At 44.6% G+C, this 27,116-nt stretch overlaps 1 protein-coding gene across 1 annotated transcript; it reads right to left on the bottom strand.

Annotated features, from left to right (window-relative positions):
- Positions 1-26,291, bottom strand: LRIG2 (leucine rich repeats and immunoglobulin like domains 2). The gene is made up of 18 exons (XM_048327914.1): positions 26,186-26,291; positions 19,305-19,376; positions 18,735-18,809; positions 18,104-18,238; positions 17,426-17,569; positions 17,152-17,295; positions 16,257-16,400; positions 15,880-16,023; positions 13,131-13,211; positions 12,229-12,300; positions 12,021-12,089; positions 10,457-10,620; positions 8,861-9,181; positions 7,458-7,739; positions 5,746-6,195; positions 5,125-5,274; positions 3,935-4,213; positions 1-3,029 (listed from the first exon to the last, which is right to left on the bottom strand). Exons 3-18 carry the CDS (start codon positions 18,803-18,805, stop codon positions 2,803-2,805), a joined length of 2,877 nt encoding a protein of 958 aa, XP_048183871.1. The 5' UTR covers positions 18,806-18,809; positions 19,305-19,376; positions 26,186-26,291; the 3' UTR covers positions 1-2,802.
- Between the last annotated feature and the right edge of the window lie 825 nt (positions 26,292-27,116).

The raw sequence follows: 27,116 nt of genomic DNA, 5'->3' as shown, positions 1-27,116 counted from the left end.
TCAATGTGTACAGCATTTTATTGATTTGACGTATGTTACAATAGACAAACATATATTACATACGCTATACAAAATATACATTCTGATGTGAAAAAAATATAAATAGACACTAGGAAATAGCAAGAGGGAAGAGAAGCAGCTTTGCTCTTGCTGCCTTCTGAACCCTCAGTTCCTGTACCGGTAGTGCTTTGGCATTGATTGAGGAAATGGCTTGTTTTTACGGAAAAAAGAAAGGCCACTCTGTCCCCTCTGCAAAGGGGAAAGACAACACACATGATTTTTTTTCCTCCAAGTCTACCAAAGAAGTTTTTCCACAGTGCAGCAAATTGTCATCTACTTACAAGCATCAGCTATTTACAACCAGCTTATGGACTTTAAATGCTTATGGAAGGATGTAAATGTCTTAATTCAGGATGGCAATTTTTATAGGCCACTCTCTCACAGAAATTGGAGCAGCTTTAGCTGTACTCTCTGACAGCCAGCACAGTCCTGGTGCAGACAGCAGTGATTTTAAAGCCCTGGTCCGGGCCAAGCAGGTCTCACTGACTTAACGGGAATTCCCTTGTTCCAGGGACTTGTACCCCAAGTACTCCCAGGGTCTGGACACTGCCAGCTGCACTATGACAGATCTGTGTGAGCTCAGCTCCTCCAAAGAGAAAGGAGAACGAAAGAAAAAGAAACAAGCATTTGCCAGCAGCAGGGATGCTGTTCTCTCACTCCTGGGAATTGCACATGCCAGCAGCACCCTGTCCCAGTAGCCTGAGTGACCAGCTGAGAGAGCAACCCAAAAGGATAAGGCTTTGCTGCTGTCATAGTTTCATGACATGACCTTTCTCATCTGGATTCAAACTGACAGTGCTGGGTCCCTGCAGCAGGGATCACTTCGGATCCAGAATAAGCACTGTGCCTTAAATGCTGTCTGGGAAGGAAAAGCCTGAAGGAAATAAAACCAGAAAGAAGTTAACTTAAGATTCTTTTTTTTTTTTTTTTAATTGTATTAAAGCATTTCACCTGTCAGAATCCAAAAATTTACACACCTGTGTTTCTCTCTATTTTACCCAAAGGTAAAGGTCAATTGGATCCCCTTCTCACTAAAGCTGCTGGCTACCAAAGCAGCCACACTGGCTTTGAGAGCATGGGAAGAGCCCTTGAAAATACTTGCTCATTTACAAAGAATTGACTATTATTCCTGTCCAAAGAGCTGCGGGAAAAGCATCATTATGCCCAGTGTTTCCCCACTCATTTACTCAAATACTTCACCGGAGTTTCTAAATTCAGCTGTGATTCTGCACAACTACCCCTGTCACTTGAGTCACAAACCCTTCAGTCCAGGAATGGATCAATGGGAATTCTCACATACCTACAACAGAGCTGGGCCAAAAAGGGGTCTCAGTCATTATAAAAATACCACACAGATGGTTTTATTTGGGTACAAATCCTACAGCTCCAAAGCAGGCAGCAGTGACCACGAAGGAAGCACCTCACTCTGAGGGCATGACCACAGAGCACAATGTACCTGCTGAAAACCCATCCCTGAGGAGTCTTTTAACACCTTCTACAAAAAGGGGCATTTTCCCAAAAGAAAGAATTTTTCAGGGAGTCTTCATAATGTCATTGTTCTTCCTCATTTTGTCAGGCACATCTCACTGGAACTTCCTCTGTCTCAGCAAGATTTTTCAGTAGTGAGGGGTTCCCTGCATTGCCTAATTTCCCACCTGTCAAATACTTAAACATTTTGGCCACACTAAGATTTAAGGGAACTATTAGTTCAACAATTTAGCCTGACATTTTACAACAGAAAAGGAGCAATGTTTTAAACTCCGCATGACTTTGGCTATGCAGAAGAAATAAGTATTTTTCAAGTGCTCTCCCAATTTACCTCATGCTTTTCATCACAACATTCTTTTTAAAAGTTCACTTAACTGTCAGCTAGGAAAAATATGGAAACCCTCTCAACATACACAATATTAAGGGGTTTTTTAAAGAGAAAAGCTTAGATAAACCTTGAAATTCTGCTAATGTCATGAAATGGATCAGCTTGCAGCCAGGCACACAGTTGTAGGCAACAATGAAATTCATCAGTATCACAGTTCTACCACATATCTATAAGTAAATGCACTTCTTTTCAAAACAAAGACAGCTCTATTCCCTCACAAACAAGCTTTCGGTCCCCCCAAGCTCCCCATATGGCTTAATACACAGCTGTCAAGACTAACAGTATGATTCATACTTTGGCATAATAAAAAATAATTTACATTGCAGCCAACACGTTTATATGCTTAGGGTATACAAAATATTTATAAATGTGAGTTTATTTACAACTAGAGTCCATTATTCATAGAAGAAAACAAGCCCCAAACTTACACTGGTAACAGACACCTGCCAACAATCTAAGGAAGAAAAAGCTGGCCAAGAGTTTTATGCTTACAGTTCCTGGGGAATTCCATGAGGAGGCCCTGATGGTTTGTTCCCAAGCAGACAAAGCACTGTGAAATAGCTACACACGTTCTTGAGAGCTTTCCAAAGCATGCACCACCACAAAGGCTGCTTCCAGCATCACACAATCCACGTTTTAATGCTATTTTTGTAGATGGCACTAATTATCCACGTGTTCTCTGGTGCACATTCCCATTTTCCAATGAAGAAATCGCAGAAGAAAGGGCATGTGTCACCTCCTCCAAGAGAGTCTGACTGTTCAGTAACTGCAGACACATACACGAGCATCTTTGGCCTTAGGGTTAGTCCTGAGGTAGTAAATACAGTCAGTCAATCTGGATTTGCTTTCAAGGCTCTGTGAGTGTTTTATGTGGTTTCACTGTGGTCATGAATGTTCCGTGTCCTGTTAAAATCAAAATTCTGCTCCCGTAGCCTGTGGCACGGTCTGGGCGATGCCTGGTCCCGGTCACTGTTGGTGACACCGTCGCTCCGGAGCCGCTGCGGGGCCTCATGGGCCAATGGATGGTGCAGGAACTGCGGGTGAGAGCAAGCCAGGTCTTTGCTGCCTCCCCACAGAGGAACCTGGAAGGGCTCTGAGGGATAAAAATTAGAAGATGAACGGGAGAAAGTTGATAGAATCAAGGAATATCCTAACTTGGAAGGGACCCTCAAGGATCATCGAGTACAACTCCCAGCCCTGCACAGACACCTCAACAAATTCCACCCTGTGCCTGAGAGCGTTGTCCAAACACCTTTCGAGCTCTGGCAGCCTTGGGGTCATAACCATTCCCTGAGGAGCCTGTTCAGTGTCCGACCACCCTCTGGAGGAAGAACCTTTTCCTGATACCCAATCCAAACTTCCCCTGACACAGCTCCAGCTGTTCCCTTGGGTACTGTCACTGCTCACAGAGAGCAGAGATCAGTCACACTCGGATTTTAAATAGATTTGAGCTCTGTGACTCAGCAGTAACAATTGTTCCAAGATGATTTTCTCTGTTTTTGAGAGTATATTTTACTGGACGCTCTCCATTTCCAGCAATCTCTTACAGTAACCAGAAACACACAGAGCTTCAGAGTGAATTTTTAAAAAGGTGATCTGGAAGAAAGTCAACAGAAAAATAACCAATTTAGGGAGTTCTTTGAACTTCAGGCCAGCTCAAACAGAAAGGCTATTTGAATTTCTTATGTGAAGCTCCAACTTTCGGTTAACACATGCCCTTGCAGTATAAGCAAAGGCTCACATTCTACAAACTTAAACCTGCAAATTAAGAAATTCCATCTTTTTAACATCACCCTCTTCAATCTCAGGTGCTGGATGAAAGCTGTTGTTTGCTGATGCAACATGGGTATTTGGAGAACAAGTGGTTAATAAACGCGAGTTACTCCACAAACTACTGGCACTTGAAGGATTAGCTGTGTGTCAATAGTGAAGGGCAGCACAACGAAAGTCAAACTTATCAGGGAATACAAAGCAACAAAAGGAAAAGTGGACACTCACCAATAATCTGCTGGGAGATTTTCTTATCACTTTTTTTGTCATGGCTGGTAAGGAAGACAGGCATGTCTCTGTCTGCTAAGAGATTATCCAGAGCACTGCTTTCCTTCTGGGTGCGTGCTGTGTACGTTTCCTTGGGCATCTGCACCATGAGATTCGGGAGTGTCTGATCCAGGGGGTCCTCCTCAGTGATGAGGGCATAGGGACAGTACTCTCGGGTCCGGGAGTAGATGTTGGCATTGTCATAACAATCTGAGCAGATCACTAATGGTGCTGCAACACCTGATGAACACAACAGAAAAATAAAATACTCTCAAAAAGGATGAGGATGCCAGATTTCCATAGGCTTTATGTCCTGGTATGATCATTTATTACAGCAGCACAAATTGAAGGGTCTTTTTACAGTTAAGGGAGTAACAGAGTACTCGGCTTGAGAGGTCACATGAGAAACCCCCCAGACTCCCCCCACCCAAATTCTCCACAGCAGTGCCTTTCTGAAGCTGACCAGGGGAACCATGGACATGTTCCCCTATTTCATGGGCAAAAGAGCTCTATGCAGGTCCAGCCAGCTTGGGCACCAGGCTGAAACAGCCTTGGGATTAAACCGGGATACCTGCCCACATCCATCTTGGACTTGACTTGTCCCTGCATGCTCACACACATCAGAGCTGATGATAAACTGGTCACTGAGATGAGCTGTTTCTCTACTCCTTCCTGAGACGAGCTGCTTCTCAATCCCTTCCTGAGACAGACTCTAATGCAGTGGGACTGGACTGGAGGGGTCATGGATAGGTGTGAAAAACTTACACTGAGGATCAATTTTCAAGCCAGGCTATATAATGAGTGATGAGTCCTCAGCATTTTGATGGCAAAGAAAGCATCTCTGTAAGCTCAGTGACACGAGAAACCAGAAAATTGTCCAAACAAGGTAGGGAAATAGTGCAGACCCCTTAGTTATGCTTGTAACAAGCCAGCTAGGTGTCTGGCAGAAGCAGGACTTTTATACCAAGGACAGGAGGCACAGCTAGTCATCTTCCAAGCAAAATCTATTTCCACCTCTTCTGCCTGGGCTCTTGAGATACCAAAGGAAAGAAACAGGATAAAGATCTATCTTGACACTTTAGCTGTGAGGATGAGACTGTGCATTGGCATCCTGCTGAGGCACTGGTAACACACCTGAGGGCTTTGCTTACCATCTGTGCCTTTGTGCACGTAGCTGCCAGCTGGAGGCATCAGCTGCTGATGGCTCCCTGCCTCCAGGTTACTGTAGCCTTCCTGGGGATCAGACAGTGTCCCTTGGGAGGACAGGTAGCTGGGAATGTCAGCAGGTAGGTTCATCTCCTCTGCAAGGCAGAATTAACATTGGCAACATTAAACAGTGTGAAGATTTCAAGGTATTACCAGCACTATTCCCCACATTAACAAGAACATCCAGAATTTCAATTCACATGTAAGTATCTTTTTTCTACCTCAGTAATTACGAATCTGGCTGGCCAGTTCAAAGTTGACAGGGCCAGAAAGAAAATTTACAGCTATTATTCCAGACCCTGAAAATATTTCTAAGTTTATTCAAATATTTACTTCTGAACTTTACTGTTTTCCCTCAATGTAGGGCAAATCTAGTGTATAAGGAATAGAATCAGCACACTTCTGGCATTGAAAAGAACCTCTGCAATGGAGGAATTTGAGCAAATCCCTGAAGGGATTTTGGAAGGAAATCTTCAGTTCTTTTGTATCGATTTGTAATGAAATCCAGAAATTTCAAGTGTTTTGAAATAAAAACAGGACCAGAGACTGTTGATTTTACACTTAACCTGTGTTAGTGATGCTGTAATCTTCATTCCTCCTCCTCATGTGGTAGATGACAATAACCCACACCAAGGACGTTCCCACCACACAACACACAACAACGATAATCACGATCCCTACTGTTGTCCAGCCGTCCTCCTCATGGACAATGGCACTCTGGGAAGAATCACAGTTGGGGGAAGCCAGGACATTTAGGTAAATATGGCCACGCTCAGTGCCCAGCGTGTTGGACATGATGCAAGTGTACTTCCCAGCATCCTCCAGTCCTGCATCCACTATGATGAGGAGCTGATTTGCTGCAGCGAAGAAATGCCGCTCGGTGACTGTCAAGGGACCATCGTCCTTGGTCCAGTTGAGGCGAGGGGCAGGACTGCCACCAGCTATGCACTGCAGGACAGCAGTTTCACCTCGGGTCACTGTCCTGTCCTCCAGGGGCCTCATGAAGGAAGGAGTTTCTGGGACAAAAAGTGAAATTGTAAGATAACTTCAAAGAATCATGGAATCCTATAATCATTTGGGTTGGAAGGGACCTTTAAGATCATCCTGTCCCATCCCCTGCCATAGACGGGGACACCTTCCACTAGACCAGGTTGCTCCAAGCCCCATCCAAGTGCCTCGAGCACTTCCAGGGATGGGGCAGCCGCAGTTGCTTTGGGAAATCTGTGCCAGTCCAATTCTAAATTTGGCCATAATGTTAAAAGTCAGTGTCTTCAAAAAATGCTGCACTCTGGAAGGAACTGACCTTCCATTATTACTCAGCACAGTTCACAGGATGGGTCAGCTTGCAAGGGACCATAGTGGGTCATCTGGTCCCACCTCCCTGCTCAAGCGGGGTCATCCCAGCGCACGTGGGACAGGATTGCATCCAGACAGTTCTGGAACATCTCCAGTGAGGGAGACTCCACACCCTCCTCTCTGGGCAGTCTGCTCCCACATGGTAAGGAAGTTCTTCCTCACATTCATGCAGAACTTGCTGTGCATCAGTTTCTGCCCATGGCTTCTTGTCCCATTGCTGAGCATCACCAAGCACAGCCAGGTCCATCCTCTGACCCCTCCCTGCAGGCACGGACAGACATTGATAAGGGCCCCTCTCAGCCGTCTTTTCTCGAGGATGAACAGCCCCAGTTCCCTCAGCCTTTCATAGAATCATGAAATCATTTAGGTTGGAAAAGGCCTCTAAGATTATCAAGTCCAACCATTCACCATTTCCTTGTAAGAGTGATGCTCCAGTTCCTTCATGATCTCCATAGCCTCTGCTGGACTTGCTCCAGGAACTCTGGGCCCTCTTGTCCTGAGGAGCCCAGAACAGGACACAGCACTCCAGATGTGCCTCACTAGGGCTGAGCAGAGGGGCAGGATCACCTCCCTGACCTGCTGGCAATGCTCTTCCTCGTGCATCCCAAGATCTCACTGGTCTTCTTGGTGGCAAGTTTGTTACCTGTGACAAAATTTGCTCTAAGGCAACACAAATTCCTTGCCTAATCTACACTGCTGGACTGAGATATGCCCCTCAGCTCCCTGCAAAGATCACACTAACTCCAACGGGCAGCTCTGCAACTCAGCTTCTAAAGCTTCACTGTGTAAACATCACACCAAGTGCTGCTCTTTGCATTTTAACTTCATTCTCCACAATTTCAACTTGTTACTTACAGCTAAGCTACACTTCCACTGCAGATGTGCAGGGATCCATCTGCCAGCAAAGGCCAGTCACACTTACCCAGCACAGTCAGGGTAGCATTGGCCGAGAGTCCCCCTGCAATGTTCTGGGCCATGCAGCTGTAGATCCCCATGTCTTCCATCTTCACATTTGCAATGAAGAACACATCGTCCTCAGGCATGACGTGCATCCTCCTCTCTCTTGCAGCAGGGAAGTCTGTGCCACCATCTTTCTGCCAGGAGATCTGTGGAGGGGGGTGGCCCTCAGCAGCACACTCCAGCCGGGCCATTGCCCCGGTGCGGATAGTGAGATCCATGGGGGTTTTCAGGAAAGATGGGAGCTCTGGATGAAAGGGGGACATAGATTCAGCATTTTCAGTATCAGGTAAAATGCTGCAAAAGCTCCACAGCAGAGAGAAAATTTGAAAACATATCTGAAACACTCCGTAAGAGAGGGGGGCAGATTCTTCTGAAGAACTGCGTAATTTTTCAGTGATTATTTCTAAGAGCCTTTCTTCCAAAATTTAAATACAGTATGTACAGTGTTCATAGAATCACGGAATGCTTTGGGTTGGAAGGGACACTAAAGACAATACATGCCCATGGGCAGGGACACCTTCCACTATCCCAGGTTGCTCCAAGCCCCGTCCAACCTGGCACGGAACACTTCCAGGGATGGGGCAGCCACAGCTTCTCTGGGCACCCTGTGCCAGGGCCTCGCCACCTTCACAGGGAGAAATTTCTTCCTAATATCCAATATGAACCTACTCTATTTCAGTTTAAAGCCATTAAGTTCCTCTAAAATGATGTGAAGAAGATGATTTCTCGCAGGAAGAATAGAGGGAAAAGTTTTTGCCATGTTTTTCTTTCTTGCAAACAGGGAAGGTAAGCTTCCACCTCATCACCTCTGCTCTGAGGTACTGTGGGGATGAGTGGTCTGCTGACTGATATGAATATTGTCTTTGTACCTCCCCTTCCCTCAAAATAAATGGAACAATGATGGCTAAAAGTAAAAAAAGGACTTCGCTTTTGACTTCTCAGAGTTTTTGCCACTTATTTTCAGATGAGTCTTCCCCAGTTTTACAAACATGTGGGAAAGGTGCTGAGTTCTGAGGAGACAGTAGAGGGAGCTTTTAGTTTAAAGAATTCCACCTCCAATTAACTAGATGAACAACTAATTGTATTCTACTAAAGCATGGGAGATAACTGCCACTTTGAAACCACTTTCAAAAAGTGAATAGAGGCTTTTCATCCACAAAAAAACCCAAAAACAAAAAAGCCCAAACAAAAACAAAGAAGAAGAAAAATCACTTCTTTCCAGCTTTATAATGTGTGTGATACTTCTAAATCCCATTGAGATCTGCAAGACTATTTTGGCCCAGCTTTAGTGAAAAACAAACTTGTAGCTACTTAAATGAAGTTTTATGTTCAGAGTGCTTCTCCTTTTTTACCATTGTCACTTACCATTGACAGTCAGCTTGGCTTTGTTGGAATAATTGGAGCCAAAGTAATTGGTGACAATGCACTGGTATTTCCCTTCATCAGTGAAATTCACATTGAAGAGGTGCAGGACAGTGGTGTATTCCAGCACCTCCCCACTTTGCTGCTGGTACCTGACAAAATTCTCAACCTCTGCATCATAGAGGACCTCGCTGTCTTTGCGCCAGGCTGTGGCCATGGGTGAATCACTGCTGCTCACAGCAGTGCACATCAGGGTCACGTTTGTGCCTCGCAGGGCTACTGTGGTCTCTGGGTGGACTCTGATCTGCGGTTTGGGGAAATTATCTGAAAAGAAAAGCACCAAGATTAGCTACTTTTTGTCTTAAAGTTGAACTAATATTGCAAGAAAACTCACTCAAAACACAATGTAAGCAAAACCAAAACTTTGGGAACAGATGTCCTGCTTGAGGTGCACAAGTTCAGTTGTTTTGAGCTGGAAATCAAGCTGTGAAAGAGGCAGAAGAATCAGCATTGAAAACAATCAGTGTGGAAGTGCAGTGCTGAGCAGCCCTGCCTTTTGTCCAACTGTCTGAAACTTGCTATATTTAGATCACACTCAAAAGTCCTGCTCAGCTGAAGAGCCAGGCCATTTTATGAAGGACTGAAACTTACTTTCAGATAGTTTAAATATCCTGAAGAGCCTTCAAGTTCTACAAGTACAAAGCATAAAGAGCTGGCAGTTCACCATCTCATCCCACTCAATGAAAGTGACTTCCATATCCATTACTTCAGCAAAGACACTGTCATAGACACACACAGAGCTCTGTCACACGCCACCATGGTGGGACTGGAGTGGAGAAGTGGGTGCTTGCACCTACATGATTATTATTGTAGCCTTTGACACCAAAGCAATGAAAGGATTGCATATAAACAAATAACTGTTATAAGACTGCTCACCAGGAAAAGGGAACATCAGACTAATTCCAGGCCTGCCACAGACTTCACCCAGGCTCTGGGCAGAGTTTGAGACCACCATAAACATCACAGATATGGAGCACCAGAAAATGTGCCCGAGCTTGAACTACTCTAATTTTTGCCCAGCAAAGCTGTGGCTGCCCCATCCCTGGAAGAGCTCATGGCCAGGTTGGACAGGGCTTGGAGCAACCTGGTCTCGTGGAAGGTGTCCCTGTCTATGGCAGGGGGTGGAACTGAATGATCTTTAAGGTCCCTTCCAACCCAAACCATTTTATGATTCTACAATATTCTGCTGGTATGGGCAGGAACCAGGAAGGAAGTGTCAAAACAGACCTCGCAAAGCTAAAGGTAGACATAAGCAGGGAGAATGGAAGCATAATCCATTTTTAACAGTAAGCTAAATATAAAAACCAATGCGGTCTCAACCACACTACTCCCTTGGGTTAACTTCAGTGCTCAAGCACCACAAAACAGAGCGAAGAGATGCAGAACTAAACCCCAAACTCAGAGCAGACTCAGTGATGTACATGGGCACACACGGGCACCATGGCCAGGACCAAGTACCTCCCCAGCATTACAGCTTGATTTCAGCTACAAGACTTGTGTTACTGTGTTTTTGTATCAAAAGTCACTAAAAATACAAACCACAGACAAAGTCATCGGGGTCCACACTGAGAAGGCTTTGTCCTGCCAACCACTCAGGGTGAGCACAGCTGACATTTACAGCCTGCAGTAAATGGCTCTCACTGAGCCACTGGGGCAGCCATTTCAACTGGCAATCGCAAAGCAAACTGCTTGTGTTCAACGCTCTGCAGAAACAGGGCAAAACAAAAGGGTGAGTGAAGTTTATTTCACATGTGTACATGTGATTTCACGTAGCAAAGCAATTTAAAGCATATACATACAGAAACATCAGATTTACAGTACTGTTTTACACATATGGGTAGTTATTACAAAATCTTAGCTACTTATGCTAGAATCGGTCCCTCTATGTCAGCATTAAAATCTTGCATTTCATTTTAATCCTGGAGAATATAAACGTAGAGTTTCAACTTCTAAAAAAACCATCCCAAAACCACTAAGCCTGTCTTTACAATTATCTCATCCCTCTTTAAAGCAATTAAAAGGAACATAACACTGCAGACCAGCTCCATGTTTCAAACTAAACACACCTGCCATTACGAAATGAGCAGAGGCCTCAATTCTCATTTTAATGCCAGCTGATAAATATTTAAGGCCAAAAGTGATTTGTTTCATACAGGTATCAACTGCAGCTCATTTTCTCTGCTCCACAGAAAAACTACCAACAGGAAACAATGATGGGTCTCTTCTTTCCTACCACCTGCTTTCAAAGTCTCCTAAATATTATGTATGTGTATGACTGACTTGAGACACTCCAGCATTTAACGAGAAGTGATCTGTTCTAAGAGGACTCCAGTAATGGGAGAAGAGAGGTCCCAAACAAGCCAGGATTCCATCCTGCTTTTTGCCTGTACATATCAATGACTCATCACTTTTAAAATACATCAGAGAAGGCAACAGAAGTCTTTAACATCTGAAATTGTCTCCTCACACTGGCAGATCTCGCAGACTAAGTTCATCTGGCCAAGGTTAATTAATGGAATAGCAGTTTTAGACCGGATTACACAACAGTCAGAGACTTTATCTCACAGAAAGGACTGCATTACAGTAGAATTAGTCTTGGGTGTGAAGGTCATTTCACATTTTACTACTTCAGATGTCTGAAGACCACAAGAGACCCTATCGGCTTAAACATCTACTGAGCACATAAAAACTCTTGTCTAGCTGTGAATTTTAAAACCTTTCCCTAGCCCGCAAAAACAGGAAGAAAAAACACAGGGTTTGCTAATCCCCCTGAGAGGTTCCTGATGAATTCTTTTGTTCACTGTCTACATGCAGTGCTGAGCTTGCTGCAAAATCATAGGATAGGAAAAGCTTAATTGTATGGCAAGAAAAAAATTAACTCCTACTAATTGCAACTAAGGAAATGCAGGTGAAGATTTTATCAAACCTTAAATCTAAATATACTGCCACCAACTTTGAGTTGATAATTTACCAGCATTGCTGCAAATATTTCATAATGAAAGCAGACACACTTCAGACAACTTCAACCAACCCTACAATGGCTGAAGGATTCTTTCCAAGGTAGGGCTTGTAAAGAATCTCTAAATAATTGTCATGAACTTACAGCTCCTTCAGCTGAGCCTGAGCAAAGGCATTTTCTTGGATGGACATTATTGCATTGTTGCTTAAATCTCTGTAAGTTAAGCAAAGAGCACAATAACGAGTCAGTGTGATTTCATATGCTGCCTTCAGTTAAATTCTTGAAAATATGACAGAGAACACAAGACTGAAGTTGGCAAATAATTAGGAGTTTTACAAATTAAAATACTTACAGATGTTCAAGTCCTTCAAGACCAGAGAATGCTTTTTTGGTAATTGACTTAATTTGGTTTCCTTGCAAGATTCTGAAAACAAAGGCCCAGAAACCAGTCTGAATGTCAATATGAGTTCACAAACGAGGCCCAAAAGAAGTTCCCTATGATGCTTAACTACATTTTTTTTCTAATTCTAGCTGAGATAAAGGATTAAATACTACTTTTCTTAGCTTAAAGGCTCAAATAATTTTCCAGAGAACAGGGTTTCTTTTCTATTTTCAACTTAGAGATTTGGGCTAGAAATGTGTCAGAAGATAACTTAAGTCAGGAGGATGAAACAGCACTAAGTAGAACTTGGGAGTGAAGCAGTAACTTCCTAAGACCAACCTGCTACCACCACACAAGTTCCCGGACTGCACCCTCACACCAGGCCATTTGTTATAAGCAACATTTGTGACTACACAGGATGGAGCTGCCTACAAAGCACGTGGCACTGGATGGAAAGTGCACAGTCTAAGTATTGAAAAGTTTGTTAATGTAATAGTGTTTCAAATTTGCTCAAAAATACTTTGTGTTTTGGGGCTGTTTTTTTGATACGCAGTAACTCTCACCCAAACCAAAGAAGCACAAAAAGTGACAATCATCACACAGAGGGAGTGAGGTATTCAATTATAAATGCAGTCAAATATTTATACTTAATCTCATCAATTTGGTGCTGTAAGGAAATCCAGTGCTGCATGGATCCGATGCTCCTGAACAAGGAACCCAGGACTATATCAAGAGGTTGTGGCACACAAGTGGCAACACTGTGAGAAAGGCTTTCTGCCTCATGTCATTGATTTACAATTACTTAATATTTTGTACTCTCCCTCTCTGCATGCCTGGGAAGTGCTGTCATTCCCCTAGTTTGTTATACATACAGTTTATCCAGCCTGCTGAGTCCCACAAAAGCTTCATTTGCATCTTCTATGGCCCAGGAGATCTCATTGTTCCGCAAGTCCCTGCAGGAGAAGACATTTCTTAGAAAGAAGCCTTGGAACATCACTGTGACCAGGGCTAGTGGTGAGCTGAGGAAGACAGGCCAGGTATGGGGCTCTAGCACAGCATCACCTGGAAGGTCTCAAATCTTTTAGAAAACTAAGCTTGTCAGGAGATGAATTTCTTACTTCAGAAGTGCAACAGGGAAAACTGTTCATGGTAAGTGCTGCAGCCAGAACCACAAACAAATTCTGCAGCACAACTTCTTGATGTGGCATTTACGGAAAGCCCCGGTCTGACCAGCACTTGTCATGTGATGGACTATTTGCCAGGAGCTGGGAGAGGCTCCTGAAGCAAGTTGGTTCACGTAAGGGAATTAACCAATACACCAGCAGCATTAATCTTCATGAGTAACAGGCTTATACCAGCATTAGCATATTAAGGGATTACACCCAGGTTACAGCACGGGCCTGCCAGGCGCACCATGGTGGATTTTCAAAACGAAGTTGATATTCTGCTCACAAATCTCGTTATCAGCTAATGGGATTTCTGACTGACCTCAGCACAGCACTTCAACCTCTCATGGAGAAGAGAGGTCCAAAAAGCAAAAGCAACAGAGCAATACAGTTTGGAGAGGATTAAACGCTTTTTAGAGAGAAGATGAAATAAATTAACTTGCATTTTTAGCCTGAATGGCATGGACTGAGGCAAGAGCATCTGTGTTGATACCACCATGCACAAAGAGGAGTGTGTTTAAAGGAAATATATATATATTTTATATATATATATATATAAAATATATATATATATATAGTCTGCACTGTGCTCTACCAGATATTCTATGCAACTAGAAGCTAGACAAAGCTTCCAAATGAGTCAACTGACATAAAACTAGCTGCCTACACAGGCAACTGTATATATCACTCATAAAAACACTTCTTTCCCCGTGCTAATGAGGGAAAAATGAAGTATCTACTTTCCCGTATGTGAGACTGCAAACTGTGTAGAACACCATCGTGGAAGAGACCGGGATCAACCTCCAGGATACCATCACTGGCAACACACTGTTTTCTTATTTTTCTTACTTTGAAATATAGAAGTCTTGTTAAAACCATACACAGCAGTCACTTCCACAATTTGTATTTATACACTTCCAAGTTTAGGACAAAAATAAAAGAATTTCATATTTCACGCATCACAAGGTCTAAACAAATATGGCCTTGAAACTTGTTCACATCAAATCTTTTCCTGTTCGAAAATTATTCGAGCTAAGGTACCCAACATGGAGCTGAACTAATAATGACTAGATGAATAATATGCCAAATTTATTTCCAAGTTGCTAATTCTTGTGATTTAAAATACATTTCTAGAATTATCTCAAGGTCTGCTTCAGAATGTTAGACTGTGAGTGCTGGAGAATATAAATGCCAAACTGCTCACAGTATCATGAAGTAAATGATGTGGTAATATGTAAAACTTCCAAACTTCAGTGCTATTTTTAGATACATCTGCAATCCTAACTTGCAGTTAGTGTACAGTTTTACAGTTTATTCTCCTACACTGCAGAGTGGCAGGAGCTGAACATACAGAAATATTTACACCACAGCCGTAGCGCCAAACAACCAGCACACAACCAACAATGGAACTAAAACCACACGGGATCTCTTGTTTTTTGAAGTATTTTTACACTCCACTACTCAGACCACTCAGCAAAACGAGTGAGCAGTCCAAAAGAAAAGCCCCTCATTGTGTGAGAGAGGAATTGGCTCCTCATGCCTGGCTGGGCACTAATGCTTGGAGCCTTGTTAATCACCACTCCACATCCTCCATCCTGCCCATTCCAGCCCCAAAGCAAAGGGCCAGGCCCTCGCTGTTGACACCCCTGAGAGCCCAGGAAAACCTACTAATTAATCTGCTCTTGTTCTTCTTCATGGTACTCTAAGTCTAAGAAATCAGGTTTAATTATTTCATTAAAAGGTTGCATTAAGGTTAACAGAATATGACTGCTTACATAAATCTCTCTGGTGAGTTTGCTTATTTAAGCATTTATTTAATGAGGTGACAGAGGGGTTACAAACTTTCACTCCCTTCTCAAGTACTGTTGTTTAGTGTAATTACAACTGTTCACATCTACTTGGGACAGGACTGGGTCTTTTCAGAAATATCCAAGATCTGCCACGAAAGGTCCTGGCAAGTGCAAAGCTGTGCCTTCAACAGCAAGGAGCAACTCGACATCCCCTGTTATGTTTGTGAGGTCAGCACATGAGCAGGATGGGCTAAACCACACCTTCTACAACACAAAACAGTTCAGTCCTTGGTTTCTGAGGTTCCAAACCTAAGGAAACCCTCTGGAATAAAGAGCTTCAAGCTATTTGCTCTACAAGTGGCATTTACACAAGGCATCCACATCTCTCAGAACCGGCAGGACACACATCTGAGCACTCAAGGTCACCAAGTCGCTGTTTCTTACCACCACTAAAATTGAGTGGTTGGTTTGTTTTAGCTGGGCTGGAATTCTGTCATCTTATCAAGCCAAAAGATTATCAGCCCTACCACACCTGCAGGCAGATCAGCACCAACAATGATCTCAGACTTCCACAGTGCAATATCCATTGCCTCTACTTCCAAAAGCTCCACTCAATCTGAAATTGCATTAAACTGAAATGTCCATTTGAAGTTTTCTGTACTTACAAGGTTTGAAGATTTGTCAGACCTCTAAAGACACCATCGGCAATGTGACTGATGCGATTGTCACCCAGGTTTAGCTTCTCCAATAAGCCAAGTCCCACGAAGGCAGATTCCTTGAGGCGAGTGAGCTGATTGTACGACAAGTCTCTGGAAACATTCAACATACACTTTAAAGGTAAGCAGGAGGATTATTTATTAAGATACTATCTGACTCGATTAACTATTGTGTTTCAATTTCTCTAACAGAATACTTGTAAGTAAAACACAGCATTACCATGGGCCTAGCAAGGAAATGGAGTACTTCCTTCGGTAATTCATTCTTGCCAATCAGTAATTGCAACATTCCAACAATCCCCAATGAATACCAGCCCAGGACTTACAGCTCAGCAAGTCTTTGGCAGAATTCCCATGCATCTGGGCTGATCCTGGTGATGGCATTCTGGCTAACATAGAGTTGTTGCAATGTCCGCAGCCCATACAGCCAGCCCTTGTTTACTTCTGTTAAGTTATTATGTTCCAGTTCTCTAATGAATTAGAAGGAAAAAACATTTGCCAAAGAGATAATCAGTGAAACACCTATTTACAAAATTTCACCCTGTGGATCTCAAAATTATTTACTAAGTTTAAGCCTTAGACAACACACAATGCATGATTGTTTCAACCCCATTGAAATAAAAAGAGTGAACTAAAGTATACGAAGAACTGAGTAACTCAACACCAGCTGCAGGGAGAAACAAAACTATAATTTCTATTCTCAAAACCAACTTTTTAAAAAAGAAGCTTTTTGCTAAAATTGCATCACACATCCTTGTGTTCACGCTGTCAAAGTCACGGAGGAAAGAACAACCCCACGTTATGGGGACTGCAAATGAAAACCAGCAAAAAGCAACTACAGAGGCAAACGTTCTTGATCACCAGGTGGGAAGAAGCTGGAAAGAGGACCAATATAATGGAATCACAAGACTGGTTTGTGTTGGAAGGGACCTCAAAGATCGTCCAGTTCCAACTCCCTGCCATGGGCAGGGACACCTTCCACTAAACCAGGCTGTTCCAAGCCCTATTCAGCTTGGCCTTGAACACTTCCAGGAATGGGGAAGGGTATCTTTCCACTTCTGAAGTAACCAGACATGACATAAAAATAATGGGAAAATGCTCTTTTCCTATGATTTCACCAATATCTCAGCACAGCCTTGAGGTAAGGGAAGCCATACAGGACACAACTCTCCAGAGCCATTTTCTTTTTGCTAAAAAAATTCCACAACCAGGCATACTCACAATTCCTCTATATTACCCAGGCCAAAGAATGCTCCATCCATTAGTCTGCTAATCCCATTGCGCTGCATTTTCAAGGATTTTAAGGATTCCAGTCCTTGGAATGTAAGACTTTCCACTATTTTAATCCGGTTCCTTTTCAGTTCCCTTTTATAAAGATGACATTCAAATATTAAGACACCTTGCAACAAGCACCACTGTGTGAAGGTCAAGAACATGCTGAGATTAACAGCTCAGCTGTAAATGTTGTTTTGATGTTTTCAAGACTGTTACTTACAGAAACTGCACGTGAGGCAACCTGAAGATCTTTGGTGGAATCATACTAATCCTATTTCTGTTCAGTTTTATCACCATTAGTGAGCTAGATAAGTTATCAAGGCAACCTGCTTCTAGAGTAGTTATTCTGTTGTTACTCAGATTCCTAAGAAAGGAAGAAAGGAAGAGGGAAAGAGGCCTTTCAGAACATAGAGAATTTGATGAACACAATAGCACAAGCACCTCAGAGCAACCACTGATTAATAGAATCCAAGACCCTTGTGAAGTCACATGAGAAATGTGAATTCTGGGATACCAAGCTAAATCCTTTTTCCCAAAGGAATCAGAGGGAGGAGTTGATTTTTACTGCACATCCATGTTTCAGTTAGATGTGGTTAACACAATGTCCACAGTGATCTACTCAAACAGGGCAGAAATTATTCCCTGTCCCTGATGGCTTATGCACCTGCACTCTGACAACAGCAGTTGCTGTTTTCCATGTTATTTGGGAAAATGCAATACAGATTGGTATGAAAACTATTTCATTTCAAAGACATCTGTAGCTCCATTAAGTACTGCTACCAGCTCAAAGCTGTGTAAGAATGCTGACTTTAAGACACTAACTTAAGAGAAAATGAGGTCTCCAACATTATCATTGTAGAGCCAGGAATCCCAGAGATGGTACATCACTCATACTTACAGGTACTTCAATTGCATTCGTGGAAAGGAAGAGGCTTTAATTTCTGAGATAAGATTAGAACTAAGATCTAGATTTTCCAATGAAAGGTAGACCTGGAGTTGCTCAGCATTTATTTCTGGAATGGTATTGTGCACCCTGAAAAAGATCAGCAATAAATATGATTATCACAACGTCTCATCCTTCCAGTTGCACAGCTGAAACAGCAACAGGATTCTGTATACCAACAGTACTAGTGAGTCTCCTGAATGGGACGTACACCACATGCTTCCAAATGTGTTAATTCCTAAAGCAAAACCGCAAATCCGAGAGTTATTTGCCACCTTGAGATACAAACAGATTCAAATTCTGAGGCGTATAGATGAGCTGGTCCTTGTGGGAAGTGTCATTCCTGGACTGAATCTCTCCCCTTCAAAGCTGCCTGCCTTGGTTGACTGGATTTTATTGGTAAACTAGGGTGACCTGATTGTTTAACTGATTTGTATTTCTTTAAAGAGTGCTTACATATTCCCTGACACACTTTACATGACCAGTAGTTCAAGAAAAAAGATGTTTTCCTACAATTTGATAGCAGAACTCTAACATGGTTCTCCCATGTGTTAAACAAGAAAAAGGCAGATGAGCTATTACTTACAATGAGAGGAGAGTTATATTGGAAGTTGTTTCTCCAAAATACGGAATTTCACTTAGCTCATTGTAATTCATTTTCCTTAAATAGAGGGCAAAAAAAAATTACTGACACTTCAAAGAGGAGAAAAACCCTTCTGTACACAGAAGAAATAATTAATATCAATGCATTTGACAATTTTACTGTATTAGTAATACTTAGTAGTTGACAAAAAAGATTCCCCAAGAGCTTAAATACTAATAATTTGAACAATTTGAACAGTGAAACATGCTAGCTTTTCTCATTTTCATGGATACTATTACTTCTCTTTCATTTAAAATCAGCTATAAGCAAAACAAATACACCTTGTTTCTCTTTAAAAATATTGGTCTTCTGATCTTTCATGAGAAAGATTTCTGCTCCCAACACAACAGTTTTATACATGAAATGCGCTGCCAACATGGAGCACCCATTTTTAATTAATTTACACTGAATATAGTCTGCAAGTCAGACCAAGTATCTTGACGTGCAATGAAACATTCTAATTACAATTAGGTAGGATATCTTCAGAATTTATCCTCATAAAAAACAACTTACACTTCTTGGAGAGTATGGACAGACAAATCAATGCTCCAGTTGGACGATAATAAATGATTATGACTTAAATCCCTAGAGAACAGAAAGAAAAGTTATTTAGCTCCGGGAATAATAAAAAAAACAACAACAAAAACAACAAACCCAAAACCTGTGTGCTTTACTCAATCTCAAGTTTTAAACTGTATTTATGTATATTATACAATTGCTCCTTCACTAAAGAAAAGAGCTTGTTCTAGTGCTCACTCACAATAAAAGCCTAAACAGTTCAATTTCTCTGTTTGAATCAAAAAACTTTTTGTTAAAGCTTCTTGAAAGGAAGATTGTACCTGACCAGAGAATTTTTCCTTTAACCCAGTGCTTTATTAACAACACTTGTCCACTGCAAAAAGGAAAAACTTTGTAGGGACGTGAGAGTAATTTCTTATAAAATGCCCATTATTGAACTGCTTCCTGTAGCATGATCCCCATTTTCTCAGCTTTCTGAAGACGCTGACTAGCCAAGGCAGGCTTATTCTAAAGGAACAACATACACACAATTCCCAAACAAGCTGGAGGGGAGAGAACCCTGAGGCTGGGAATCTTACAGATAGATGCCTTAGCACCAGTTGGTTTTACTTATAAGAATCAAATGCAGGAGTTGGACTCTTTCAATGAGCAAGAGTCGTTAAATCCAGCTTTAATGCTCCCACTAGGTGTTGGTGCTATTCCCATTGCTGTAACTTTACACAGTATTTTACTTCTGCCTTGGACTTGATGCATAAATGCAACAGATGGGTCCATTTCTGAGCACAGGCTGCCCCTAGTCCATGACATGAGTCAAAGAAGGAACAAAAAACATCAGGTCTGATGGAAACATGGTCACAGCCACACCAGGACAGGCAGACGTCAGTCCAAAAGGTGAAACCAACCCATCTGTGTGACATTTTGCTGGCACAAGTCCAGCACAGAGGTGAATCACCCAAAGCTCACGCCAAGAGCCTGAGTTGTTGTGCCTGAACAGGCCTGACACTGCCACTATGCTTGCAGAATGCGACTGGTGCCCTCACCACAGCTGGAAATCTGTTGGTAAGTGCAGGAATAACTGGACACAGCTTATGTCTGAGCTATGAAGATGGTGAAGGGCCTAAAGGGGCCATACAAGGAGTGGCTGAGGTCACTTGGCTTGTTTAACCTGGAGAAGAAGAGATTGAGGTCAGGACTCACTGGGGTCTGCAGCTTCCTCCCAAGAGGCAGCTCTGATCTCTGCTCTCTCGGAACAGTGACAAGACCCAAGGGAACGGCTGGAGCTGTGTCAGAGGAGGGTTAGGTTGGGTATCAGGAAAAGGTTCTTCCCCCAGAGACTGGTTGGGCACTGAACAGGTCCCCCAGGGGAGTGGTCAGGGCCCCAAGGCTGCTAGAGCTCAAGGAGCATTTGGACAACGTTCTTGGGCATAGGGTGAGATTTTTGGGGTGTCCTGTGCAGGGCTAGGAGTTAGACTCGATGATTCTCATGGGTCTCTTCTAGCTCAGGGTATTCTATGCCAGCTAGTTGTTCCAGCCTGGCAGCAAGGCATCACGTTTCCCTCCCCATTTCCAATTCTGACATCAAGGAAAGAGCTATAACAAGCTATTTTCAGCAAAGCTGTTCCACTCCCTATGAGCTCCTCTGGTAAGGTCCTGTATCACTGATCCTCTTTCATCATTGCTGCAGTAACATGGTATGTATTTATTATGGTTAGTTTTAATATTATCAGGCAGGCAGCAGCTATGCTGACGCAGGAGACAAAATCACACTTTGCAACCAAAACTACCATTTATCTGTTAAAATGAATATTAAAATGTAAATGAGAATAGTTAAAAATATTTCCATTGACGACCAGGTTTGGACAGCCACAGCACCCACACACTCCTCTATTCTTGCAATACCTTTGGGCCTGTGCTTGACTGCAAATACACCGAGGGCCAAACTTGATCGTACAAGAATCATTGAGTCCAACTCCTGGCCCAGCACAGGTCAGCCCCAAAATTCCACCATGTGCCTGAGAGCATTGTCCAAACATTCCTTGAGCTCTGGCAGACTATTTTTCATCTGTAAGACCAAAACCTACTAAGTGACAGCAAGGACTGACAACTGACAGGCTAGTTGTTGTTAACTTCCACTCAGGTTCAGCATAAAGATTCCATTCTAGCATTGAATTATTAAAATCCTGGGTGTCACGGCAAGTCAGGCATTTACTAAGGTATTCTTTTAATTACATCAAGATGCAAATTATACGGATAGAGCAGCAAGTGCGTTTGGAAACAAAAAGAAAAGGAACCAAGAGAACAACTGCAGCCAGTTGCAGAACTGTTCTGCAGCTCTGCTTCCTCAGTGCACGTGGTAATTAAGCCAGCCCTAAATGCTAGGAAAAACACAAAAAACAACCAAGTATGAACAAGTGCTCCTCAGCAGGCTTCCCACCTCAGGGGGCTGAATGCTCAAGACACCCTCTCCAGCTGCCCAGATTCCCCTGAACCCAGCTCAGCCCCAACCTCTGGGCATCCACAGGAGCCTGGCATAGTCAGGTGGAGGGACAGATGATTCCAAATCCCAGCAGTAGACTTTCCTGGACTTTTCAAACATGCAGGCACCCAGCCAGTGTTGAACAGTCTAATCTTGGAGCAGTGGGTTTAACCAGAGCGGGAAGTACTCAGCCACGCTGTTTCCAAAGAACCAGTGCACAACACACAGCAGAAGGAGACAGCGGACATGGAAGATAACAACGCACCCCTCAAGGTGTGCAGATACTCCACTGATGAGCAAAACCAGGCCATGGGTTCGGAGCCAGACCACCCTGTGTGTCAAGCACAGCTAGCAGGCACTAACACAGATTTTGGAAGCAAGATTAATATGCAAAGAATACTGAAACTTGACTTTTCTAAGGCTTTCAGGAAGAATATCATAGAATACTTTAGTTGGGTAGGGGACCTACAACAACCTTCTAGTCCACCTGCCTGACCAAAAGTTAAAATTATTCAGGACACTGTCCAAATGCCTCTTAAACACTGACAGCCATGGGGCCTGGGTGATGAGGACGTATTAACATCCAGCTATCCCCTCCAGAAGCCTACTGTCTAATTACTAAGTTAGAAATTAAGATTTTAATTCAGAAAGCACAGGAAAGTATTTTTCTGTTATTACTCAGATTTGGACTACAACACAGTTTTCACTACAATAAGTCCTCTTTCAAGAAGTTTGGTATAGTTGATATTTAAACTGGTTCTGACACTATTTATATCTACATTCTGTTACTGATGCTTTTCTTTTTCAAAGAGAGCAGCTGATCACAAAATACAGAATGAAATACACTGGCTGATTTTCTGTGTTTAGAGATCATTCAATCACACAGCTAAGATTCCTGCTATCCTGGAGAACCAGACGCAATTCCCTTGCTCTGGAAAAGCCAAAATCAAAGAACCCCATCCTTTAAGCAGCCTTTGCACTGTAACTGGGAGGCCCAAGCTGTGCAGAACACAGAGCAAACATGCAAAATTTGTATTTGAGAGATTCATCTGGTATTGTATATAACATAATCTAAACATTCATTTTGAGCTTAAGTGATACTCATCTCTTAAGCAAATAAGACAGAACACACATACCAAACTGATCATGGATGATAAAGATTGATCTTAATTCAGCCAAGCTGAGCATACAGTGGCACTGTAGAGGTGTTGATGCAGAATGCAGACAGTCAGTCGAGCTCACCCAAAAAACCTACTGCGAATGGAACTTGCTGAACTGATTAACTGATACCTGAACTACTTTTATTCATCGTCTCTCTGACTACCAGGATATATAAACACACTTACTACTATGGGACTGGAGGTAGCGACCACCAGCATTGTGCTTCCCTCTGCCCCTACACACAGCTACCCTTCACACAGGGCTGGCATTCCTTGCTCTAAAGAAACTAATGTTAAGAGGCAGACATATAAAAAAATATTTCCTAACTCCTTAACTTCACAACCCTTTTCATCACCCACCAGGTTAGCCACAAAACATATATAACTTCAGAGGAAAAATGAAGTTACAGTCACCTGAGTACTTATAAAAACCAAGTTCTGCTCTCCTGGCTTTATGAAAAACAAAATGTGAAAATAAAACCAACCTGCACACACACAAACACACACACTGGAAGCACCACCTGCAAGTAATTTGAGAGTTAGGAAAAGGACAAATTTTTAGTCCTCAATGACAGTTGAAATGCTATCACAGAACTAATAGAGAAAAGCACATCAGGGACTTGATCATGTGAGAAAAATTAGGCTTTTATTAATTTTAAACAGCTGGTAAACATTAAAGCTCATTTAGACTCAGAACTGCTAGAGTAGTCCTAGAGAAAAAAAACATCACCCATGCTTCATGTGCCAAAATCCTGAAAGTCACAATAGACACAGAATGGATTGAGAGCAGCTCTGGGAAGGACTTGGGGATGTTGGTGGATGAGCAGCTCAACAGAAATGTGCATCTGCAGCCCTGAAACTGCCCCCCCCCGGGCCCCAAGTCCTGGCTGATCCCCCAGCGTGAGCAGTGGCGGGGGGGATTCTTCTCCTCTGCCCCACTCAAATGAGACCCCCACCTGCAGAGCTGCCTCCCACCCTGGGGGAAGCTGACATCAGGAGGACGTGGAGCTGTCAGAGCAAGTCCAGAGGAGGTCACAGAGATGCTCCAAGGGCTGGAGCCCCTCTGCTCTGGAGACAGGATAGGAGAGCTGAGGGTATTCAGCCTGGAGAAGAGAAGGCTCCAGGGAGACTTTAGAGCCTCTTCCAGTGCCTAAAGGGGCTACAAGAGAGTTGGAGAGGGACTCTGAACAAGGACCTGGAGTGACAGGACGACGGGGAATGGCTTCCCACTGCCAGAGAACAGGGATAGATGGGATATTGGGAAGGAATTCTTGGCTGTGAGGGTGCTGAGGCCCTGGCACAGGCTGCCCAGAGCAGCTGTGGCTGCCCCATCCCTGGAGGTGTCCAAGGCCAGGTTGGATAGAGTTTGGAGCAACCTGGGATAGTGGAAGGTGTCCCTGCTCATGGCAGGGGGTGGAATGAGATGAGCTTTTAGGTCCCTTCCAGGCCAAACCAGTCTATGATCCCCTTATTATTGTTTACAGCATGTCAGATTGCACAACACAGCACAGTGCCAGCTGTGCTGCTTCCCACTGCACCTTGTGCCAAGCAGCTTTCAATACACCCTCTACCAGCTTGAACAAAGATATAAGTATTTGCTGAAGCTTGAAAACTTGCTCTGCAAACAGCATGGATATCATTTTGCTTATTAGCCTCTTGATGAACTGCCAACTCCCTTTCCCAGACACTGACAACTTCCCTAACAAGTTACAGTATCTTTGTACCTCTCTAAACACCAAAGGTTTCACACACAAGTTGTTGTATTTCTAAGCTGAAACACATGCTTTCTCTTAAACATTTGCAACTGCTGATTGTGCAGAAAAAGGAGAGAACTACAGAACCTCATAAGGAGCAAGAAGGCGACATGTCCAGTTTTGAACGCAGATCAGACTCTTGAGTCCTGCTAAAGGAATTCCTGGAGTTAACTCCAGCGGTCTGTATGTTTATAGTACCTTCCCAACAGGCTTAATTTTCTCTTGGTCTGGAATAATGTCATTTTTATCAACTAGGAAGGTTGATAACTCCAAGAGGAACTAAGAACTCTGTGCAGAGAAGCAAGTTTTCATCTCCCTCATATCCCAGCACCTCTTCCACCCAAATATGCTGTAGCCAAAGGTGACAAAAGCAACAGTGACTGTGACAGCAAAACTCAAGAAAGGACAAAGGCTTGACCTGTGTGAACACTGTTTAGCACATTGTCGTATTGAACACTTGGAAGCAGAGACTAAGGGTGGCTCTGAACTGCTTTGTGGGATTTCTTTAGAAAAACAATGGCAGCAAATGTCACGGGGCGTCCACAATGGTTTAACTGAGGGAAAAGGAGAGTACCACTGAGTTGCACAGCAGTAGTGGGATGCAGACGAAACCAGAAGCAACAGGAAGTACCACAACACGGCTGAGGCTGTTGCTTGAAGGAACACTTCCAAGCACAATCCTAAAAGACAATGTCCCAAAGCCTGACTTGAAACAGCTTTAAGTCCTGGACCGAACGGCATTAATAAGTGACTTACTAACCACAACCTGCCTGTGCTCCACCCTCCTCTCACTTGTTGCCATCACAGAGTAGGGCAAGACAAGCGTGAAACTACGCCCTGGGACCCCGGCATACGGAGCCTTCGGGGCTAGACCCTCCTTCTCTCCACGGCGCCGCTGCAGCTGCTTTGCCCGGCCGCTGCCCCTGAGAGCCAGGCACCACTGCCGAGGCCGCTCTGCCCGCAGCGCTCCGGGCTCCGTGCGAACACCCCGCGGACAAAATCACAGAATTAATTAGGTTGGAAAAAGCCTCCAAGATCATTGAGTCCAACCTATGACCAAACACCACCTTGTCAATCACACCATGGCACCGAGTGCCACGTCCAATCGTTCCTTAAACGCCTCCAGGGATTGGGACTCCACCACCTCCCTAGGCAGCCCCTTCCAATGTCTAATCACCCCTGCTGTGAAGAAATTCCTCCAGATGTCGAACCTTCCCTGGCGCAGCTTAAGACGATGTCTTCCTGTTTTATCGTTTGTTACTTGGGAGCAGAGCCCGACCCCCACCTGGCTGCACCCTCCTGTCAGGGAGTTATATATAGAGAGAGATCAGGACACCGAGCCCCGAACCCTGCCGCCCGTTCAGCCAGGGCCTCGCACCGCCCCCGCCGCCGGGCCCCGGGCCCGCATCTCCCGCCTCCGCCAAGCCGAGGCCTGCGCACAGCCCGCCGCCCGTTCGGCCCCGCAGCCCCGCCGCGCTCACTCACAGCCCCGTGGTGCCGGCGGGCAGCGGCGGGATCCTCCGCGGGCCCGGCCCGCTGGGCAGGCGCTGCCGGCTGCAGTCCAGCAGGCCGCGGCGGCACGAGCAGGGCGCGCCGCAGGGCTCGGCGGCTCCCGCCCGCGCACACAGCGCTGCCGCCGCCAGCAGCAAGGCTAGCAGCAGCACCGGCAGCAGCACCGGCAGCGGGGCCCGCGGCAGCGCCCCACGGGCGGACCGCACGGCCGGCCCCGCTCCCCGCATCCCCCGGCCCGGCCGCGCCGCCCCGCCCGGAGCCACCGCAGCGCGCAAGCGGCGAGGGGCGGGGCCACGCCGACTGCAGGCAGGGCCAGGGAGGACGGGGGCTTGGGGTGGCCCCGCCCAGCACCGCCGGCACCCGCAGCGCGGAGCCCCCCGGGCAGGGCGAGAAGGGGCGGAGCCACCGCCCCAGCCCTGACCGCGCCGTCGGCCTGCAGGCAGCGAGGGGCAGGACCAACAGTGCGAGGTGCCGCCACAAGTCCCTCCCCACGCACAACTTCAGTTCGCAGGTGTAAGGGGCGGGGCCAGGAGAGGGTGGGGCTTGCCAGCCCCAATGGCAAACCTCAGCTTGCAGATGGTGAGGGTGGGGCTGTTTAGGAGCTTTGTTTCGTCCGTTTGCAACGTCAGCTTGTTCTGTCAATGGATGTCGGCGTCGGCAGGGAGGGGTCAGATGATCCACTGTTGTCCCTTCCAAGTTGACCCATTCTGTGATCCTGTGTCCCCACGAACCAGCTGCTGCCATCAGGGTGTCATCCTGTCCCTGCTGCTGTGCACCTGTGCTGAGGTGTCTCCTCACAGGCAGTGGCCCCAAGGCTGTGCGGCTCCACTGGCACTATGGCCTGGGTCTGCGCTCCCACAGCCGGCATGAGGGCACACAGACCTGCAGGGCTTCACCTGGATCA

The sequence above is a fragment of the Corvus hawaiiensis genome, chromosome 24 (assembly GCF_020740725.1).
Source record: "Corvus hawaiiensis isolate bCorHaw1 chromosome 24, bCorHaw1.pri.cur, whole genome shotgun sequence".
In the NCBI taxonomy this organism is placed as follows: Eukaryota; Metazoa; Chordata; class Aves; order Passeriformes; family Corvidae; genus Corvus; species Corvus hawaiiensis.
This window is presented reverse-complemented; position numbering and strand designations above follow the sequence as displayed.

Excerpts from the sequence above, each read along its gene's own strand:
- LRIG2 (XM_048327914.1), bottom strand. The coding sequence starts at position 18,805 with ATGAATTACAATGAGCTAAGTGAAATTCCGTATTTTGGAGAAACAACT. Across the intron at positions 17,570-18,103 it reads CGAATGCAATTGAAGTACCT|GAATCTGAGTAACAACAGAA; the intron begins GTAAGTATGAGT and ends TTCCTTTCTTAG. Across the intron at positions 3,030-3,934 it reads AATCTCCCAGCAGATTATTG|AGCCCTTCCAGGTTCCTCTG; the intron begins GTGAGTGTCCAC and ends TTTATCCCTCAG.